Consider the following 14,923-nt stretch of genomic DNA (forward strand, 5'->3'; position numbering starts at 1 on the left):
CCAAAGACGTGGTTTTGGTTGTTAAAGCCCCTTGACCTGCTGTTAGTTTCCAAAATAAAATATCTTGCTTTCATGAAACATAGTTTCCAGTGCCAATGTTGATTGCATAACTCTGCAGGTCTCTTCCACATAATGGAAAAATGCAGTCTCAAAGTAGCATAATTTATTTACAGGTTCTGACAGCTGTCACCATCAAATCAAATACAATTGCATATAGTATTTACCAAGAAATCAATAATATATACATATACATATACATATACATATACATATACATATACATATACATATACATATACATATACATATATATATCTTGAAGGTTGACTGCCTCCCCAGTACTGAGTGTGCACTGCAAACATTGCATTTAATTCTAAAAAACAATATCCATAGTTCCTTGAAGCTTATGGTCTGATGAGAGAATACCAACAATAAACAAACCAAAAGGATGCAATTATCAGAGAGATCAAGTAGCTTGCAGAGCAAACAGGTGAACTTGAGGCAGCCCTCAGAGGGCAACTCTGAGGAGGACTCACTGGGGAAGTGATGTTTGAGGTGGGCTCTGAATGCTAATATGGTGAAAACCCATTCTAGACAGAGGGGACAGAGAATAACTTGACTTCAGGATGGGGCTGGGGGGGAAGGGGTATGACTGGAGCACAGTGGGTAATCATAGGCCCAGATGGTGGCTACAGCACATGCTTTGACTTTACTACAGAGAGAGTTTATTGGAACATTTTAACCATTGGGATAAATGATCTATGTGTTAATGAACTCATTTTACCAGGGAGTAAAAATGGGTCAAAAAGGTGGAGTTAGAACCATGTCTACAGGCACCATGACAGGATTCTGGAAAAAGAGACCAAAAGACTGAAATATGGTACATTCTAGAAGTCAGAAGCAACAGGGTACACAAGCTAAAAGGTTGAGTGGGGCACAGGGGGAAAGAGGAATCTCATATAAGTCATAGGAGCCTAGCTTCAGTCTGGGGGGCGGGGGCAACAGTACCACTTAACTGCTCTGTGGAAGACATTTTGTTGGAAAAGTTAATTGTTTAGTTTTTGCATCAATAAATTTGAAAATATGTGCAGAAAGCTATAAGGGATGTAACCTTAGATAAAGATGTTCATATTGGGAGATGTGAACACTACAGACCAGGTTTAGGGGACATTGTGATATAAGGGATATTTAAAACCTGGGACTAAAAGTAGAGTCCGTGATAAGAATATGTAACTGTCAAAGGCAAAGGAGCAGGGACATCATGACATCTACATTCCTTTCAAGAAAGGCAAAGGCAGCTGCTACAGTGATATGTTGTTAAAAAACGGGGATGGGGCTGGGAAATGCTACTGAGAAGTCAAGTCAGATGGACAGGAAGGACAGAAGTTGAAAATGATGCTACTTGAGAGGGAGGCTGAGGCAGGAAGACAACAAGTTCAAGACCTGTTGGGGCTGCCTTGAACTTGATGGGCAAAGGAAGGAGGCCAGCCCCTTAGAGGAGAGAGTTAGGAAGACCACGACAATAACTTTCTTTAGACAGTTTTGCTCTAAAGGGAGATGAAAATTGGAATGTGCTGTGACTTAAGGGAAGGTTAACAGTTGGTGCCTTTTGTTTAAGTCAAAGGCAGTTGATGTCTAATGAAAGAAAGTGACCCACCTCACCCCCTCATCTACCTTCCACGGGTGTTATTCTGTGTTTCAATAGAAATATAACCTGAAAGTAACAACCTTATGTAATGGACAAATGATGTGCTAGAAAGTAAGAAAATGTCCTTGAGTTGTGTATTTTATCTTTAAGTCTGTGACTGAGTAACTATAAGAAAAATATATATGTTATTTTACCAGTTGTCACATGATTTTAATATGTTCCTGCATCCTAATTTTACAGTTTTAATGCTTGTAGCTAACTATCTAGCACTTTGGAGGCCAAACATGAATCAAATCCCCAAGGTTCTGATGAGACCAGTAAGAGAGATTAGCTCTGAGTGGCCTTAATTGGTAGTGTGAGGTGGACAGAGTCCTCCCTGTCCTTGGTCTCCGTTCTATAACCAGGTGACATGATATTCCTGCATATCTCTGGGTGACTTACTTTGAGTGGTCCCTTTCTCCTGGACTACAGTGCTGACAGCCATCGAAGCACTGTCCAGCTGGCCAGCTGAGTGAATTGGCAATCCATAGAAGTGCTGAGCTAAGCAAACTATAAACATCACACACATCGAGGCACTTTGTAAAAACTTGCATGGGTATATGTTACCACACATCACAAATCAAAAACAGTATTCCATTCTTTGAGACTTGTGGAGGAAGCAAATGCTACTGGAGTTGGTATGCTACAGCCAACAAACGTCTTCCTCAGAATACATTTTGTAGTTCATTGGCCTTTGTCTTATGTGAAGATTTATTCTTCATTAGTTATTTTTTAAAAAATGCATTAGATCCCTCTGCCCCTGTAAGACCATTTGGCTTGTGAAGGACACTGATACCTTCATAGGCCAGTGGTGAGAGAGCTGTAGGGAAGGAAAAGCCACAGCCTGAAGGTACTAAGCCTGGGGACTTCTTTCTGTTTTATAGATGGTGTCAACACCACCCCTGTGCCCAGCCCTGCTTCTGAAGACAAGGCTGAAGTCCATAAAGATGAAGGTAAGAGTCCAAACCTAAACTTCACGGTCCTTAAAAATTAACTGTGTGGGGTTTGTTTTTATGAGAAACTGATGCAGCGAAAGCCTCTATTTTGAACACAAGGATCCCACCCACTTGGCACCACGCCGTATCGAGCCTCTTCAAAATTTATATATACATTTACATTTGTTCCTCTAAAAATAATATTCAATGTAAAAATAAGAGCAGGCAGAGAGAAAGTGTGGCTTGAGAAAAAAAATGTTTATCTGAAACTCAAGAATTTGTCGATTCTGTTGTTTGTAACTATTCATAGGCATAAGTTTGAAAGCATGGCATTGAGGACTACCTACCAGAGCCCCATCATAGCTCAAGGGAGAAATGTTTGAAAAGCATCCATAAAAATCGACCGGAAGCAGGACCACATTTCTATGGATTATCACAAAGAGAAAGTACTCCTGACCCACGTAAATCAAGAAGAAACTAATAATTGTTAGGAGAAAATTTGACTGGTGTTGAGATAAGTGCCACAAAACAGAGATACAAGTGCTTTCGAAAATATTAAAGGAAAAGAAAATAGGTCATTTTCTCTTCTCCCTCCTGATTGGTGGGTAACTCTTCCCATCAGAAATAATATTTGAAATCTGCCATTAGGAGCTACTAAAACCTCATGTGACTGCCAGACTAGACTATTATATTTGAACAAACGGGTGTCTTGTAAACCATACCATCTACTTGGAACTTAAGTATGTACTTTGAACCCATTTCTTCCATCTAATCTGATGTGAAAACAGGCACACACCACCAGGAAGACTTGCTATTCCTTGAGTCTGTGGAGGAAATCAAAATAGTCTTGGAATACTCAATGGCATATATAATACTATGTCCCATTGCCTGGTGAGCCTTTGTTTTAAGAAATGTAGTTGAGGGCAGCTGGTAAGAGTATAAATAATTGGGTTGTATGCTTGGGACTTAATCCTAGTTTTGCTACCAGTTACTTAGCTAACCTTTGACAGATACATCAAGAAGTGAACAAATGATAGCATGGAAATACATGGTGAACTTCTTTGTACTTCTGTTTTTCCTTCTGCAATGAGGAAAAAAGTAATGCTGATCTCCAGCTGGGAGCATGTAACAGTGGATCAAAGCACTTTCTGTAGAAGCATGTGTAACACCTGCTCTGTTCTGCAGGTCCCAGTCTAGCAAGAGAGAGAGTGGGGGGAAGAAGGGGAAGAGACGCAAAGAATGGAGACTAGACAGAGGTTCTGATCAAGTCTCAAGTCTCCTTTATTGAAAGGAAATCTAGGGTATTTATACACTTTTGCACATGGATACCATGTGCCTTGCAGGTGTGGGTATGACATAAGCCTTACAGGCGTGTATACCACTTGCGCCTTACAGGTATGTATGGCATGGAGAGCACGTGGACAGCACGTGAACTGCATGCCTTGCAGGCATGGCTACCACATGCGCCTTGCAGCTGGGGGCACTAAACAGCAAAACAAGATATGTGGGATATTAGAATGTGCTTCAGCTGTTGTAGGCTGTTGAAAAACAAGTCTCATGTCAGGGTATATGGCTCCAGATGGCTGCAAAGCTGATAGCTGCTTTCTAGCTGCTTTCTGCTAAAAGTCGGCTCCCAACAAGCATGAAGAACTGAGTTCAGGTTCCAAGCACCTAAGTCAGTGGTTGTGGCTCATGCCTGTAACCATAGTACTCAGGAGTCTGAGGCAAGAAGATTAAAAGTTCAAGACCAGCATCAGCTATACTTCAAATGTGAGGCCAGTCTGGGATAGATGAAAGTCTATCTCAAGAACTAGAAAACAGTGAAAAACAAAACAAAAGCCCCCTAAGTCCCAATGATCTGTCTATCTATCTATCTATCTATCTATCTATCTATTTATCTATAGACATACCTGTAATCGCAAGGCTGAGATTGAGAACAGATCACTAGACTTGCTTCCTACCATGTGAGCTCCAGATTAATTGAGAGACCCTGTCTCATGAAAATAATCCAGAGAATGATAGAGGAGAATGCTCGGTGACATCCTCTTGTCTCCTCTAGACACCTGTGCACATACATATCACACAGATACACAGACATGTGCACACATACATGCACATACATACATGCTCAGTAGATAATATCTACCTCACAAAATATCACAACACACGTCAGTTTTCTTGCTGTTTCTCTGGCCCTCATATAGATCAGACTTTCCAGAAGACAAACCAAGATACATTATTAGGAGGTGACTTGTTTATCAGAGGGAGAGAGAGCTCTTAGACGTCAACTCCTTTAATAGAAAACAGAAGAAAACAGAAATGGCTGAGGGGAAGCTCCAGTGAACTGTCAGAGGGATTAATCCCAGATGACATTATGAAGACGAACCATAATGGTCAAGAGGATCCTGCCATAGATTCTGGTTGCTGGCTATCCTGGGGAGGGATGTGTACAGTCTTGAATAAAACCGTTCCTTTTGATTGGGATAATTGTAGAAACCATAAATGGATGGCATGTACAGGTCCCTGGGAAAATAACTGTTTCTTCCCAAAAGAGATCTAACTGAACCAACAGTGTCCAGGATACTGCTCTTATCTTGAATGGTCCCCTTTTTTGTTTATTGTCAATTTTCAAAGGACACTTTCCTTCATCCTATATAGGCATATGTTCAGATATCTCTTATTTCAAAAATACTTGACATATCTAAAAATGTAATTCATGTCAGAATTCCTGAGAGGTTTCTTGAGAAACTTAGTCATTTTACAGAGAAATAGACTGATTGTGTAAGAGAAAAGATAGAAGATGATACTTATTTTAAGAAAAAAGAAAAGCAGAAAACCCAAAAGGACTGTCTCAATCATTAAGTTTATCATACAAATGTAAAAGCATCATGAGTTTGAACGACAAAGTGTAAAAAGTAAGAAGGAGGAACAATCTAATTTGAATGCTTCCAGCTGAGATTTCTTGCTGTTGAGTTGTTTAGCCAGGAGACATCACACCTTCATAAAACACGCTGCTTGTGATATTCTTGATGCTTTTAGGATCTCACACCGTTAATTGCTCATGCAAGGATCAATTATTTTTCAGAATACTTTTAGGAATTTTTTTTCTTAAAATAAGACTTTTAATGGTGCTAACTCCATCAAAGAATTGTCATGTATCACAAATGTATGAGACTGAATGTGAAGATTTAACAGATTTTACAGGAATTAAATTGTTAATTTCCATTAACTTTTTTATTTGGAAAACAAGTTTTGTGATCTATGATAGTATGTAATCTGGTTTAAATTAACAGTAAAATATATAGGATGAAGATTTTGCCTTTATCTCCTTAAATAGCATTCATATAAGGGCACTGTTTTTTTGTTTTTGTTTTTTTTTTTTTATGGATTATCCATTCAGACTCAGTCTCTGGTGCTTGCCAAGTTGTCATCAAGATTGACAGATGCACAGTTTAGAATTAAGAAAAAGAATTTTCCATTGAAATCATCCAAGATTGAGATCAAGTTGAGGTTAAAAGGAAGTCATAAGTGTTCAGGATTCATTTCAAACCTTCTCTGTTATTAGCTTTCATGCAGAAATATCTGTCCTCTGTGACACCAAGGCTATTTCAGAGCTCCACAGTCACAAGATCACTTATAGAAATGCTTATGACACTCTCCACTGTAAGTGGCAGAATATTTTCTGCTGATCAGAGGTCCTAAAGGAGCCCTGAATGGCCCCTGGTCTGGAATGGCCAGGCCCTGGCTCCAGGATGATACCCATGGTGTTTACAGCTTTGCTTGTCAGTTGGCTTGGTTTATATTTGTTAATATTCTAGTCTACACTGGAAATTAGCATCTTTTAGAATGTAGGAGTTGAAAACAAGCAAGCAAAATAAGGTGGCTGTCTTTATTCCTGGAACAAAATGGGGGTTTTGTTGTTGTTGTTGTTGTTTTTACCAAATTTGAAAAGAATTTGAGAAGTGTTAGAACCTGAGCAGTCTTCACTAGTGATCTCTTAGAATGCTGTAGACGTACGTCCCACTGGGAACCAAGTCTGGGTGCTCTTGCCCACTTACCCCACGTAAATATGGACTGTGTAATTACTGTGACGAGGCAAAACTGTCTGCTTAAAGATCACAGTAGTCTGTAGTCCCTACACCGAGGAAGACAGCTGTTCACAGTGAGTTCTTAAGGCTGTCGAGTGGGCGGGACTTGAGCTGAGAGGCTGAGGTACAAGGAGGAGGGATATGCTAATGAGCTACTGAATGACTCATCCACACAGGGTAGGTTTGAGAGCCAGGACTGAGATGAAATTAGCTTCAAGGTAAAGCTGGCCCCGGGGGAAATATCCATGGCATTTGATAGGCACTCTGAGATTATTTGCAAAATTGGACCTGAACTTATCTATTGAGAAATTCTCCCTTTACTGTCATGGATTTTCTTTTTTAACAGATTTTATACTTTGAATTTTGAAAAACAAATTCGATTTGAGTTAGCAAACATGTAAGCAATCAGATCGAAGCCCATAAAACACAGGAGTAAATGCAGGAATAGAGAGTGCTCTGGCTGAAACTTCTGAAGAGCTGATGTTATTGTTAAATGTATAGTTGTCTCCTTAGGTCGCGAGCACTCTCTCTTTTGGCTGTCGCCATGTTTTTCATATATCATCATCATCACCCACTGCCAAGACACCTTCCTGGGGAGCGGGTGGGGGAAAGGCTGTGCAAACACATCCAGATTCACCTGCCTTATTATTTAATCAGTGCCTAATTTGAATTTGAAGGTCAACTAGACCAAATCATAGTCTCATTAATATTAAAATCAAAATCAATTAATACCCAGGTGCATACCCAAGCTGTGTCCCTTTGGAACTCCATGAAAGTCACGCCAATGCTGTTTGGCATTTATGAGGTAGGATGTCACCTGAGAAAGGATCTCTAAATCCTTAATCTAGTTTCAGACCTTGTGGAGGTCAAAATGACTGGAGGGAGGAAAAAAAGAAAAAAGAAAGAAAGAAAGAAAGAAAGAAAGAAAGGAAGGAAGGAAGGAAGGAAGGAAGGAAGGAAGAAAGGAAGAAAGAAAGAAAGAAAGAAAGAAAGAAAGAAAGAAAGAAAGAAAGAAAGAAAGAAAGCAAGCAAGCTAGCTGGAGGGAGATCAGCTACGGTAACAGAGCCAAAGAGGAAAGATGAGGTCATATATGAGGAAGTTGAGTGTAAGAGGTGATCGTTGGTGGTGTCATTATCAAGGTAGAGTGGCCAGCCATAATTGCTCTATGTCTCTATTCCTTACCTAAATAGCTGCAGAGAAATAAAACATTGTGCCACCTAGGAAATTGCATTCATCTCCACCTTAATACAAACTTTCTCAGTCCTTTTCCTGCCCGTATTATCCACCATTCCCTTTTGAGGGCTTCATCCTGATACCCATCATAGCAGCAGCAAATCTGTACCTTCCTCCAGGTCTGCATGGATAAGGCCCTCTGGTCCTTCGGTGAAGGGGAAAAAACTGGGGCAAACAACACTCCTCTAGCTTCAACCACTGCTTTATATCTGTCCGCAGTTTATGTCCCTCATTTCTCAATAGGGAGTCTCAGACAAGGGGAGAAGGGGGAACACTGTGTTGATGTGACCCACACAGGCGATACCTAAATGAGCTTGCAGCATTCGTCTTTGTTTATAGAAATAGCACACATTCATTTTAGAACATTGTTTTAAACACTTAGAACTTTGTTCCTATGGAAAAGTATGAAAACTACAAGTAGATAATGATTTCCCCTTCAAGGATTAAATTGCAAACATTTTTTAAGTCTCTTCTGTTGCTTCACTTAACTGCAGACCATGAATATTCTCTCATGACTTTAAATCTGCTCAGAGGCATGGCTTTTATTGGAGGTATGACATTCTGTCATCTGGTGTCTCACCACTTACACTGTCAGAGCCCTAACATTGAATTATTCAGTTATTTACAGTTTTCTTCATTGTAAATAACAGAAGTGTGTGTCTCACGCATTTTAAATGGTGTGTGTGTGTGTGTGTGTGTGTGTAGTGTATATGATCAGTTCTTCATCATAAATTTCTGATCCTGTGCTGATTCACTAGGGAAACAGTTAAAATTTTTTCATTGCTTGTATGTATTGTCTTATTTTTAAAGGAAAGACATGACTATTATATAAATAAGGAAAAGAAGAAGAGAAAATATGACCTACAATGTGAATTCTGAAAAATTAGCATTTGTAAAATGCTGATAAATAAACCTGAGATTTTTTTTTTCTCAGCAGCCACATACATATATTAAGTTTTATTTCTTAGGATATTCTACAATACATATCTGTTTGAAATTACCATTTAAACATAAGAGGGGATTTGAAATCCCACTCGGATTTTTGATCTTTTAACTTCACTTACCTTTATTTCCTAATAAATAAGCCCCCTATACTCACCTAATCTCCACTTTAATTGCTCCTTGGTTCTGTGTTACATTTTGAACAGGCCAGAAACATTCCTTATGTCTTATATATATTATAATTATTTCTGCAAAAAAATGCTAATAAATAAAAAAGTTCTAATGTTTTGTTTTTTTCAATAACTTATGCAGTTATTTTTTAAATGTATGTTCTTGGTAACAAATTGAAATGATGTAAAGACAATGAATAATATAAAAAATAATCCTTTGACCCTGAGATAATTAACATTTGCATTGGGGACCATTCTTTCATGTATCTCTGAATATTACAAACACACAATGTTATATCAACAACTATATTATATTACATATACAATATGATTTTAATTCTCACCTTCCAATTATTTTCAGTGTAAAGTACAAAGAAAAACCTAACCATTTAATCTTGGTTTTCAGTTTTTCAGGTCTAAAGTTCATCTGTATCTTGATTAAACAGTGTGATCAATGGCATGCTATTTAGTCTCTCTATATTTCAGCATCAGCATATATTAAATAAAAATGATAGTAGCATCTGTGTTATATAATACTATAATACTAGCATTTCACTCATCTGGAAACTAAGACATTTTAACTATCATTAAATAAATGTTTGCTCATTTATAAACATTGTATCATATTCTCCATGTATTTCTGAATCTCACTTTGTTATGAGCAGCAAACCTTCATGGAAATCGCTCTCAGTCTCTCTCTGTAGATCTAATTCATCCACATTAAAGCTCAAATCATTGCTCATAGTTCAGCTGTATCATAATTTATTCAGCGATTCTTCTATGATGAGCAAGCACTTTCTTTCCATTTTATTGCCATACAAACAATGTTGCAATGGCTGCTCTTGCCCATAGATTGTCATATGCTGGTACTTTTATTTGTATGGGAAAGATTCCAAGAATGTGAACAGTGCTTTACGGAGTATGTGTTTTAATAGACATTGCCAAAAGGCTGCCTCCAAAGGCTGCAAGAAACCAGCAGCAATTGCTGCTTTGTTCTTTCTAACCTTTTCCAACTGAATGGGTATAAAGCAACATGTCACTGCTGTTTTTAAAACATTAGTATTATTATCTCAACTTTGCAGGTAACAGATCCAGGACATTCAAAAGAAAAACCAGTTCAGTGACACAAAAGAGTAGAGTCAGAATTTGAAAATCAAACCTGTCTGAATCCAAATTTTATCTGCTACTCAATCTCTCAAACCCAGCATTGGGAGCCAGGAGGGGCCTTCCTTCTTGATGGAGCAAGAGGGGACAGGAAGGGCAACCCGGGAACACAATTCCTAGAGCAAAGTTCTCAGAGCACTGAAATAAGGCAGCAGGGAGAAACAGTAGTTTCAGATAGCTAGCTCATTAAGACCTCAATACTAACATGGTGTCAAGGTTATGATGACATACATCATTCAGATATGCTCCTCGATAGGCAGATAGCCCAGTCCTTTTGTGTCATATTCAGTCTTCTTATGCCTATAGGTGTACCATTTACTTCCTGTTACTTCCCCAGTGCATCATAGGCAGAAGGCTATGTTTGACTTGTTCAACATTCTGTTAAAACCCTGAATACGTTGTAAAGCCCACAGCCAGTTCTTAGGTCATTGCTATCCCACCCTTTCCTTCTCTTCTTTCCTTCTTCCTCCTTTCTTCCACTGTAGATTGAGTAAACATTTCAATGATAGTAATTATCATTGCACATGTTTTCCTTCCTCTGCTTCTTCCCTCATCATTCAATGCTAAACTACCCTGATTCCTGTGTGTTTACTTACTGAACTTCAAAATCCACATTGCTCTGTCAATGTTAGTTATGTGTGGCATGGCTTACCTACCTGGATATAAATAGCAATAAGAGTAGGCTTCATACCTCATTCTTTAGATGCTCTCTACAAAGCCACACACAGAACAAAGTCAGTCATCAATACTTATTTAATTTAACCAAAGAAAATGATTGTACAATTCTATTGATAAAATTCCAAGAGTTTCTTAGAGACTTTAATTGAGAACCATACATCAGAAGAGATACTTCCTATTAACTTTACAAATAGAGGTGAAAAAAATGACAATTTCAAGTGGCAAGGCTTGACCATCAAATTTCCATAAGAAGCAATACCAGACAAGGAATCTACATCTGCTTTGAGGAGTGTGTGTGTGTGTGTGTGTGTGTGTGTGTGTGTGTGTGTGTGTGTGTGTGATAAAGCTATCATGGAGAGCCATTCTCTGAGGAGACCCTCACACTTTCAGTGCTGACCATCAAGTGCTGTACCATACACAGGACCCATATGTGTAGCCCTGGTTAAAGCCAGTCTGTCACAAACAACAATGTAAAAAGACATGACAGGAGAGTGGCTTCTTGGGAAGAGTTATAGTTCATGGAAGATAGAGGGGAAATAAGAGAGTCTGAGATGAGAGAGAAATCAAATAATGTATCATTTAACGTATCACAAAATGTATCACATAGTTATATGAAATTCTCAAAAAAGAAATTAAAGGGTAAAACAAAATGATTCTTAATATTTTATAACTACCAAGCTTTGAAGTTAGAGGCATCAAATATTTCCATTCACATTGGTCAGATTACAGTGAAGAATAGTAAAGGGCCTATGATGTCTTTACTGTGAATATTGCCATGAAATAACATGCATTTTAAAAAGAAGAAGGAGGAGGAGGAGAAGGAGGAGGAGGAGGAGGAGGAGGAGGAGGAGGAGGAGGAGGAGGAGGAAGAGGAGGAGGAGGAGGAAGAGGAAGAGGAAGAGGAGGAGGAGGTTAGGCCATTAGTTCTGAAGTGATGGAAATTTTTACCTGCCTGCTTTTTCCACACATGGTTCAGAACTTTGTCTTTGCAGTCTGTGGTCACTTTTAATATTTAACTGGAGAGAGAAGAGACTAGTTTATTGTATTTATTTACAGTCTTCACTCCCCTTTATTTGAGTGGTTAACTTAAGAGGTTGTAGGACTTGAAAGAGATCTTAACAAGAGGCACAGCATGTAGGACACCAGGAGGCTCCTAGTTAAACATACCTGGAAGTCAACTCATTTCTCACTAAGAACAAGAGTTCATCCACAGAGTAGAGGGCCTGCCTCATATAATTAGTCTTATTGGTGCCTAAGTCGGATCCCTTGAAGCCTATCAGCCATTCTACTCAAGTTTACAGGACCCACTTTATGCTTCTCAGCCCAAGATTTGCTTAAGGCAGACAAGAATATAGACAGGTTTAACTTGTGTTAAGTAGCATTAGCCAGGTCAGTGTTTGGTCTTGGTGGGAGGCACCCAGACTCCTCTCCAAGGAATCTTGTTAGGGTACAGAAATGTGAAAGGTAATTCCAAGGCAGACACATCTCTGTTTTTAGACTCAGGTGCTGTTTTACCCTAAAGGAGAATAAAGTAGACATGTTTAAAGTTTTTGATCTTAGTTAACACATATTAATTACAAGTAGTTATGGGTCACAGCATTTCAGTACATGTGTATATCACATAATTATATGACCACAAACAAAATAAACATTTTCTCCTTTTGCTCTCCTCGTCTTTATGGTACTGAGACTCCACCTGTGTCATAGCACTTGTATACTAGGCAAGCTCTACAGCTTTGCACCACAGTTCTTAGGAGAGTTGGTATTCCTAGCTAAATACAGAGCATCTGTTCATTTATGTATGTCTGTTTGCCTGTGAAATATTCTTTAGAGTAGTCCTCATCACACATGATTCTTTATTGAACTCAAACATTGGTGTGTGAGTTAAAAACCAATAGTGTACTGACAGTGTGTTCTAGGAGGTTCTAGCATTCATTTTAAAACACAGACTCTAAATTCCTTTCAGTGGCGAATTAATACATACTACTTGCCATGGGTGAGACTAGTTTTTTAGATTTAATTCATAGTGAAGCTTTTCTAACACGCTTTTCAAAAACTTTGGTTACATATACTGAAAATAGTTGAACTTTGAGGAAGTGTATAATTATATGCTATTATGCCAAATGTATGTTTATTTAACATTCATTAATAGTCAAGGATTGTTTAATGGCAATGGGAAACCAATATAATAACCCTACATTTATTATCATCTATTATTTTCACTACTAATTATTGTTGTTATAATATAGTAGTTAACTCAGCTATGTACTCTCTTGGATCATATTCTAAAGACATAGGGGATGAATGATAGTTGAAACAAAATCCGTCCTACACTATGATACAAAGGATATAGAGCTAAAATGTCTTTGTCTAACACACTGGTTTCATTCTAAATTTAAGTTCAAATGGATCTCAGTTTATATAAAAAACTTTGGGATTATTTTCTAATTTAGTGACCTCAGTTTTAAATTCTTTAGACAAAATCTTGCAGACTATAGGGATTGCTATTTATTTGGACAAAATCTTGCAGACTATAGGGATTGCTATTTATTTGGGATTGTGATCATAGTATCTGTGTAACCTTGGTGACTATCTTAACTCAATCCTCAGTTTTCTTTTGTATGAATATAAATAAAAATACTTATATAACAGCCACAGATTTAACAAGCAAAGGATCAAAAAATACTTGGGGAAAAAATTGCATCTATACTGAACATGTACAGATTTTTCCCATGCCATTTTTTTTCTAAGCAATACAGTATGGCAACTCTGTACATAGATGGGATTTGAAGTAAATGATAAGATGTGTTTACACTGCATGCAAATGCCGCACTATTTAATATAAAGGAGTTTGCCATTCACAGATTGTGATGCCTACCTGGGAACCCAAAATCATCCTCCTGCAGGTGCTGAGGAACATCACCACTGCTGAGATGATACGGTGCTATTATTAATATTAATGCGAGCACAAAGGACCACACTAGGACTAAGGAATATAAGATTTATCTATCCACAAAATAAAGTACATAATGGTGCTTCTGTCAATGAATTAAGATCATATCTCTCATATTAAAAATGCTTGACTCCTTAAAGTATACTTTTTGCTATCCTTAGAGTCTAATCTTATCTGACTTATCACTTTCTTGTTAATTAGTGTGAAAATTATTCTTGGAAGAACTCCTTAGAACAGTCCTAGGAAAGGCTGTGTTCTTAGCTAACCTGGATAAATACAGAACATCTGCTAACTGATATCAGTCTGTTTTTCTGTGAAATACCCTCCAAAAGAGCTCTGAGATTCTCAAACATAGTATCTCTTAAATTCAAACATTGTGCATATTAAATTCAACCATTTTAGTGTTTGAATTAAAAATTAAGACTATACTTAAAGGGTGTTTGAGGAAGTGCTAGTGTTAGTTTTGAGGTTGTGGATTTTTGTAGGTACATATGGTAGAACTCTGCTAAAAACCTGACATTTCATAAAGAGACACACAAGACATAAGATCATGTTTTGACTGGACATACAACAGGAAAGATAGATAGATAGATAGATAGATAGATAGATAGATAGATAGATAGATAGATAGAGATAGAGATACATATGTATGTGTGCATACATATATTCTTTATGTGCTTATATATTTTTAAATTCAGAAGGTACATAGCAGTGATCCTGTTTAGGCAGCCTCATGCCTAAAAGTTTACAGCATCCTTGAAGATGTTGGTAGATGTTCCTTAGTAAGAGAGCTTACGAGTCAATTCAAACCTTTGGAAATGACAAAGTTAAGTAGTTTCAATGGCACTGCACTTCTCAGAACCCTTACCATGTAATATGAATTGGGACGCTCAAAGAATAATATGTATGTTGCATTTGCTATGTTAATTAACTAAATCCAATCATTAAATATTTTATTTATTGTTTATTACTTTTATGGTAGAACATGATTTTTGAGCATCCCAAAACATCATTGGTAATCAACCCATAAATATCAAAGAACATAACTTAAAGTTTTTATTTCATGTTGTCA

At 37.7% G+C, this 14,923-nt stretch overlaps 1 protein-coding gene across 12 annotated transcripts in view; it reads left to right on the plus strand.

Annotated features, from left to right (window-relative positions):
• Window positions 1–14,923, plus strand: part of Macrod2 (mono-ADP ribosylhydrolase 2) — a 1,857,339-nt gene that overhangs the window by 1,729,857 nt on the left and 112,559 nt on the right. For all 12 annotated transcript variants that reach the window (XM_076929849.1, XM_076929852.1, XM_076929850.1 and 9 more), the window contains one exon: window positions 2,572–2,640. In XM_076929849.1, the coding sequence (XP_076785964.1) occupies window positions 2,572–2,640 (69 nt within the window). The remainder of the gene's footprint in view (window positions 1–2,571; window positions 2,641–14,923) is intronic.

The sequence above is a fragment of the Arvicanthis niloticus genome, chromosome 2, assembly GCF_011762505.2.
Source record: "Arvicanthis niloticus isolate mArvNil1 chromosome 2, mArvNil1.pat.X, whole genome shotgun sequence".
Taxonomy (NCBI): domain Eukaryota; kingdom Metazoa; phylum Chordata; class Mammalia; order Rodentia; family Muridae; genus Arvicanthis; species Arvicanthis niloticus.